General features: G+C 49.8%; 1 protein-coding gene across 1 annotated transcript; it reads left to right on the forward strand.

Annotated features, from left to right (window-relative positions):
• Window positions 1-308: 308 nt before the first annotated feature.
• On the forward strand, window positions 309-2,436 carry LOC125554929 (uncharacterized). Its single transcript, XM_087519870.1, has 2 exons — window positions 309-644; window positions 1,416-2,436. The coding sequence occupies exons 1-2, from the start codon at window positions 462-464 to the stop codon at window positions 2,235-2,237; spliced, it is 1,005 nt and encodes a 334-aa protein (XP_087375996.1). The 5' UTR covers window positions 309-461; the 3' UTR covers window positions 2,238-2,436.
• Window positions 2,437-8,426: the final 5,990 nt, after the last annotated feature.

The following is an 8,426-nucleotide window of genomic DNA, read 5'->3' on the forward strand; positions in this document are numbered from 1 at the left end:
TGCGGGCCGCCGCCTACGCGCTGCCTTCAGCACAACGACCGCGGTGAGGATGCGCTGTTGCAGCAGCACAATGCCTGCGTCGCCACTTATTAACAAGAATATTACGGATGCTTCGTCGCCAGGCATCTCGTCGCGTACCCTGATTCTGATTTTGGATACGGTTTTTTCAGTCAGAACAGAGGAGACGGGGAAGAGAAGGTGTGGGTGTGGGCCATCAAACAACCAATCACAGCCGCTAAGCCTGCTGGAGCACGGATGTGAGCAGGCCCTGTCCGCCACTCTCAGCAAAGTCGCTGCCGTCACGGACAAGTGGGGCCTCGTCCACCTCACACTGGTCTTCGCTTGTCCTGCCTTCGTCTCAGTTAGTCCTGCCTCTTGCCCAAATCCCAAACCCTACCTTGCCAGCGCCACCATCCAGATCCCGAGAGCTCCCCTCTTTCTCCGTCCCTCCGGCGCCAGCCATGCGGATCCGCAGGGCCGCCTCCCTCCTGCTCGGCGTCGCCCCCTCCGCCTCCTCCTCCTCCCAGCCGCCCCGACGCAATCTGCCCCCGCTCCCGCCAGCCGACGCCGGCGGCCCGCCGCCCTGCGTGACGAACATGGCGGTAGCGGACCTGATGGACCAACTCGGCGTCCAAGATCCCTTGGTAATTTTCCTCCCCCCGCCCCCACGGTGCATGCTCGTAGCTTGCCGTATCCTGCTCCTGCACCGATTGCACATTTCCGCGCCGCCGGCCGCCGGCCGCTGCACAGCAGCGTGTGGATCCGCCTCCATCGCTGGATCTCCTCTGCCGAGGTTGCCCATCGGGCCGCTGGTACTCGCGCGCGGGTCTGGCTCGTCCGCGCAGACACGTCCCAGCTAGGGTTTCCATCCCTCCACGCTTCGCGCGCTTGCTTGTGTCTGGACGGAATCATGTCCATGTGATGTTTGCTTGCTTGTTTCTGGAGGCAGTCGTGTTGTCCCTCGCGGTAATCTGTGGCCAGTCTGCTAGGGTTGGAAGCGATGCGAGCAGTACCTACGCGCTTACACCCTATTTCACTTACATGTACCTGTGTAGGTCGAAATGCATGTATTTTATGATTACTATTTTTTGCATACCATCCTCACAAAGGATCAGGTTCCAAAATCAAATGATAATGAAACTAAAACAAGGTGTAGCAGCATGAGCATCCAGGTGCAGGAGTTTATCTGCCGCACAATGCTAACAGCAAAGATTAAAACAACATTAACAAAAGTTTTGACCTAACCACAGGGCACCTAAGCCTACATTTCAGACAAACATCCACAAACCCTTTGCCTGCTCTCATGTACTTCCTTCACAGCAGTTCCGCAGAACTAAACATCACTTTTCGTTATTGCATATTTATCTTCTTAAACAGGGGTTCATTTTCGGAATTTTCATTTTCAACTTTTTCAGGATGACAAGCACTTCAAGGAGACTTACTTCTGGGATGGCCGTCCTAGCCTTCGCAGACACCACCCGTGGGGATCTAGGTGCCATTTCCCAGCCACCACCCGTGCCAACTCCATTGAGGAAAATGAGGAGATGGCCGTTGACATGCTCGATAGCGTCATCTTGGAACCATGTATCGTGGAGAAGAACTGTGAGAAAAACAAGAGCACCACAACGAAGGGCGAGGAAGAGAAGAACAAGACCAAGTTGAAGACAAAGGGGAAGAGGAAGGAGAAGGTGGAGGCAAATGAGAGTGACGATGCCGGAGGAGGATGGCCGTGCAAGAAGAACGAGAGCGAAAGGTGGTTCTGCGGGAGGCCTGCGAGCCAGCCCAACTCGTACTGCTCGCACCACTCCGATCAAAAGCCTCGTGCCATCTCGAAGCCACCTCAGAGGAAGAGGATCGTCGCCAACCGGGGCTTGGACTTAGGGTTCTGCTACTACAGCGGGTTTGGCCCATCAAGCAGCACCAAGAGGCACCATGGATCAAGCAGCGTGCAAGAACCTGTTGAACAGAAAGAGCATACACCACTAGATCACATTGATTTAAATGCAAGTCTAGCTGGAGCTGATGATATAGAACATCAAGGCGCGTCGGCGTCAGAATGCTTCGATGAGCCTAGGCACGACGACTGCACCGACGTCATTATCGATGGTTGGTATGTGGAAATCAGCGGTGATGACGCACCTGACTACAACAGTGAAACCGTTAAGGTGAGCAAGACCCCGTCAAAGAAGATGGGGAAGAAGCCTGTGAAAGCCCGGTCGCTCAAGTCACTAATGTGATACGAGCACGACCTTAGTCAGCTCTCTGTGGCCCGTGTAAAGAGAAATTTGGTACGTGCCTGCCTCGGCTTAAGTACCAAGTGTATTGTTTACTAGTTTTCTGCTCGAATACCATACAATAGAGTAGAAACTATCTGGTTATTTTGTTGTACTGTTTTTTAACTGTGGTATTGTGGTGCTAGCTTTCGTACTCTTTATTGAAAGAATTCCATATAGTCCTATATAAATTCTACATATGGTGTTTGGTCGTCGTGATGGGCAAGATGCAATCATTTTTACTGGGGGTCGATTATTTATCCATTTGTTGTGTTAGGTTTATGGAGGTGCGTAGGCTGGGCATTCGTTTCCTGAAAACCGATGACCGAGCCCGTACCAAACCGAAATGATCAAATTTTGGGTATTTCAATTTTGGGTCGTCGGGTTGGTCTCGCTTCATGTGTTGTTCGGTCTTTGGGTGGTAGTTCATTTTTTAATCAGAAAAAATCGAAGTTCCGTAAGGTTGGTCATAATTGGAGTAACTTAACCAGTAACATAACATCCCCAAGACAAGTTCACTAATGTGGCAGATAGTTAATGAGGAGACAGGTTTTTGAGCTAACATAATATGTTACCATCACATAGCACTTTCTGAGACAAAATGAGTCTACGAACTAATATATTCAACCACCTATGACACTATCCCTATGATACCTCTCACTATAAGAGAAACTCCAACGCTATAACCCATTTCATCTGCGCGTGTCTGTTTGGGTCCGTGCGAACAAAAAGCATTGCCCAACGTGTAGACCCATTCCTATATTATGTCTGCTTTGTGTCCGCTCGGGCCCATTCCAGTCTCAAATTTGGGATGCATTTGGGGTCCGAGGCGGACACAGAACAGAGGTTTTCTATGTCAGTCTCGTCCGCCTATGTCTGGGCCTGGCCCATCTGTCAGCCACCCACCTCTCTCTCCTTTATTTTATTCACTGGCCCACAACCACCAACCCCCACTTCTCTCCTTCTCCTGCCAACGAAGGATCTGCCACCGGTCACCTACCTCCGACAATTCCAGCAAGATGCCGCCGCCTACCAAGGTTGTCGGCATGCCCAAGGTCTACCAGGACGACGAGCCGCTCCTGGTGCCCCAGGCCGTCGTGGCTTCAGCGCTTGCGAGACGGGCTTCGGCGCTCGCAGAAGCACGGCATGCTACAAGGTCACCCTGGTGGATCCAGAGCGGTGGCGGCTGAGGGAGTCCTGGACTAAGGGGTCCTCGGGCGTCCAGCCTGTTATCTATAGGCCGGACTGATGGGCTGTGAAGATATGAAGACCGAAGACTGTACCCGTGTCCGGATGGGACTCTCCTTGGCGTGGAAGGCAAGCTTGGCGAACAACTATGAAGATTCCATCTTGTGTAACCGACTCTATGTAACCCTAGATCCCCCGGTGTCTATATAAACCAGAGGGTGTAGTCCGAACATGATATACTCAATACCTTAGTCATACAGGCTAGACTTCTAGGGTTTAGCTATTACAATCTCGTGGTAGATCAACTCTTGTAACACTCATATTCATCTATATCAATCAAGCATGACGTAGGGTATAACCTCCATCAAGAGGGCCCGAGCCTGGGTAAATATTGTGTCCCCTGTCTCCTGTTACCATCAACCTTAGACGCACAGTTCGGGACCCCCTACCCGAGATCCGCCGGTTTTGACACTGACATTAGTGCTTTCATTGAGAGTTCCGCTGTGTTGTCGCTGAAAGGTTTGATGGCCCCTTCAATCGTCAATAACAACGCTGACTGCGGAGAAACTTTCCTCCCTGAACAGATCTTCGTGTTCGGCGGCTTCGCACTGCGGGCCAACTCGTTTGGCCATCTGGAGCAGATCAAAAGCTACGCCCCTAGCCATCAGGTCAGATTCGGGAGCTTGAACTACATCGCAGACATCCGTGGAGACTTGATCTTCGCCGGATTCGATACTGCGGTAGCCGCTCCCGATCACCCCGATAATCATGACTTAAATCTGTCATCGGGCCGCATCCAGGAGATCGCTCCTGCAACCGCTTTGGTCCTAGAGCCGGAGCAGGCTGCGCCATCCAAAGATGGGAGGATTAACCCCACCACGGAGGCCGCAGATTCGATGGCGTTGGAGCCCGCGGACGCCGAGCTTGATCGTTTATCGATCTTCGAATTCAGCACCGCAGACATCTTCCAGCACTCGACTCTGGGCGATGTGCTAAACTCGTTAAAAATTCTGTCCTTAGCGGAGGACTCTCAGTCGAACTATATCCGGCTCGAACTAGGGGCCGACGATGGAGAATTTCGCTTCCCACCCGCCACCCACTTTATAGCCACGGTCGAGGATTCGAACTAAACACTTGATTACTACTCCGAGAATATTGACGGCATCGACAATGACGCCGAAGACAACAAAGACCCCGTTGATACAATTAATGATGAACGTGACGACAGGCAGGATAGCCTCGGTAAACAGGCCACACACGAAGATTCGGAGGATGACGATTACCTTCCGCTCTCTGAGGATGAGGTGAGCCTCGACACCGAAGATTTCATCGTGCCTAAGGAACCTCGCTAGCAGGAGCGCTTAAAATGCTAACTAATAGCCACTGCAAGGAGCCTAAAGAAGAATAAGAAGCAGTAACTTCAAGCTGACCAAGATCTGCTTAATGATAGATGGACCGAAGTCCTAGCTGCCAACAAATACGGCCTTGGTAGCCCAGACAAAAGCTACCCGAAGCATAGATCGCTACCCCAAGGCGACGATAAGGTGTTCGAGCTCGTACAATCGTCACACAATGCGGCAGGTCGACCACAACTTGGTTCGGTCAAAGCGGCAACTCAAGTCGAACTACAGACCGCCCACCTCACCGTAAAGGCAAGAACAAAACAGCTCAAGGTTGTACATACAACCTTCAACAGGGCTGGGGTAGTAAAACAGGATACCCAAGAGTGATCTACGGATCGCAAGGACACACCTCGACACGCGACTACGGCCACCTATTCGGACGTGACAAACCTAGCCACGCTCGGGCTGAAAACCGCAAATGGACTCCGTCAGAGGTACGTCGCAGCGTGGTCCAACATAGAGGCGCCGCACACCCTCTGTGCTTCACAAATGAAGTAATGGAGCATGAATTCCCAGACGGGTTCAAACCCATGAATATCGAATCATACGATGGAACAACGGATCCCGCGGTATGGATTAAGGACTTCCTCCTCCATATCCACATGGCCCGTGGAGATAACCTTCACGCCATCAAATACCTACCACTAAAACTCAAAGGACCAGCTCGATACTGGTTAAACAGCCTGCCGGAAAATTCTATTGGCAGCTGGGAGGACTCGGAGGATGCCTTTCGCAACAACTTCCAAGGAACATATGTCCGGCCACCGGATGCCGATGACCTAAGTAATATTGTTCAGCAGCCCGGAGAGTCAGCAAGGAAGCTCTGGACCAGGTTCTTAGTTAAAAAGAACCAAATCGTCGACTGTCCGGACGCGGAAGCCCTTGCGGCCTTCAAACAGAGCGTCCGGGATGAATGGCTTGCACGCCACCTCGGTCAAGAAGGACCTAGATCCATGACAGCCCTTACCGCTCTAATGACCCGCTTTTGCGTGGGAGAAGATAGCTGGCTCGCTCATAGAAGCAATAGCGCCAGCAACTCGGGCACTTCCGAAATCCGAGACGGCAATGGCAAGCCACGACGAAGCAAATACAACAGTCGCAATGATAACGATAGATCACGTGACACAGGGGTTAATGCTGGATTCAGCAATCCCAAGCCCGGTCAACGGAAAAAGCCATGCAAGGCGAACAGAGACGGACCATCCAACCTAGACATGCTACTAGACCGACCCTGCCAGATACACGACCACCCCAATAATCTAGCCAATCATACCAATAGAAGCTGTTGGGTCCTCAAGCAGGCCGGCAAGCTCAACACCGAACACAAGGGAACGGGGCCGTAAGGCAATAGGGACGACGGAATGGTTCAACAGCCAAATGCAGAGGACTAGAAGCAACTCCCCCCCGAAGATCGATCAAATCCGGAACAGAAATAGCAGTTCGGCTTCCGCCACCTATCTCATATACACGATGAAGCTATACCGCGTATACATAACTACGCACTTAAGATACCATGGGCAGCGGTGGAAGCACAATACGGACAAGTCTACAAACATTCCGGTAACGTTTTTTTATATACTTTCCTTTTTTTCAATACTTCTTAAAAGCAGGTAGCGCAAAGGAGAAACACTTATGACCGACTCCATCGGAGTTCGGATCCATACACTCACCTACAGGGCTACTTCCTTCAAGGATTCCCCTCGCCGAGGATAGGCGGCGCAGGCGTGCGACAGGAGGTCCAAAATAAACTCTTGTAGAATGCACTCTTTTTTCTAGAGCCTGTAACATGCCTTTTTCCTCTGCCTTCGACACATGGCATATCAAATGACCGAGGTCGTGGCATATATATATTAATTAATCATCGGCACATCGCTCAGGTCCCAGTTCACACTATCCGAATTAATTACCCACGTCTTTCTGCAAATAAATACGCCTCCCATGGTTGTTTCACAAACATACCTCGGCTTAACTTGCTAGGGGCTCGGTACGGGAACAAATGAGTTGCCAACAAAGTCCGAACAACTTTTACAGTGTACTTCGGCGTCGTGAGTTTGGCCTGCTACCTCTTGAGCACTGCGTTGTTTTTTCTTGAAGAGGAAAGGGTGATGCAACAAAGTAGCGTAAGTATTTCCCTCAGTTTTTGAGAACCAAGGTATCAATCCAGTAGGAGATCACGCTCAAGTCCCACGCACCTACACAAACAAATAAGAACCTCGCAACCAATGCGATAAAGGGGTTGTCAAGCCCTTCACGGTCACTTACGAGACTGAGATCTGATAGATATGATAACATAATATTTTTGGTATTTTTATGATAAAGATGCAAAGTAAAATAAATGGCAAAGGAAATAACAAGTATTGGAAGATTAATATGATGAAAGATAGACCCGGGGGCCATAGTATTCACTAGTGGCTTCTCTCAAGAGCATAAATATTATAGTGGGTAAACGAATTAATGTCGAGCAATTGATAGAATTGAGCATAGTTATGAGAATATCTAGGTAGGATCATGTATATAGGCATCACGCCCGAGACAAGTATACCGAAATGATTCTGCATCTACTACTATTACTCCACACATCGACCGCTATCCAGCATGCATCTAGAGTATTAAGTTCATAAGAATAGAGTAATGCTTTAAGGAAGATGACATGATGTAGAGGGATAAACTCATGCAATATGATATAAACCCCATCTTTTTATCCTCGATGGCAACAATACAATACGTGTCGGTTCCCTTTCTGTCACTGGGATCGAGCACCGCAAGATTGAACCCAAAGCTAAGCACTTCTCCCATTGCAAGAAAGATCAATCTAGTAGGCCAAAGCAAACTGATAATTCGAAGAGACTTGCAAAGATAAACCAATCATACATAAAAGAATTCAGAGGAGAATCAAATATTGTTCATAGATAATCTGGATCATAAACCCACAATTCATCGGATCTCGACAAACACACCGCAAAAGAAGATTACATCGAATAGATCTCCAAGAAAATCGAGGAGAACTTTGTATTGAGATCCAAAGAGAGAGAAGAAGCCATCTAGCTAATAACTATGGACCCGTAGGTCTGAAGTAAACTACTCACACATCACCGGAGCGGCCATGGAGTTGATGTATAGGCCCTCCGTGATCAATGCCCCCTCCGGCGGAGCTCCGGAAAAGGCCTCGAGATGGGATCTCTCGAGTACAGAAGGTTGCGGCGGTGGAATTAGGTTTTCGTGGTGCTCCTGGATGTTTGGGGGGGGGGTACGTGGATATATATATATATAGGAGGAAGAAATACGTTGGTGGAGCAACAGAGGGCCCACGAGGGTGAAGGGCGCTCCCGGGGGGTAGGCGCGCCCCCCTGCCTCTTGCCTTCCTCCCTTGTTTCTTGACGGCCACTCCAAGTCTCCTGGTGTTGGAAATATTCCCTAGAGGCAATAATAAAATGGTTATTATTATATTTCTTTGTTCATGATAATTGTCTATTGTTCATGCTATAATTGTATTATCCGGAAATCGTGATACATGTGTGAATACATAGACCCCAACATGTCCCTAGTGAGCCTCTAGTTGACT

Source organism: Triticum urartu, chromosome 4A (genome assembly GCF_056163025.1).
Source record: "Triticum urartu cultivar PI428250 chromosome 4A, HENAU_Tu73, whole genome shotgun sequence".
Taxonomy (NCBI): Eukaryota; Viridiplantae; Streptophyta; class Magnoliopsida; order Poales; family Poaceae; genus Triticum; species Triticum urartu.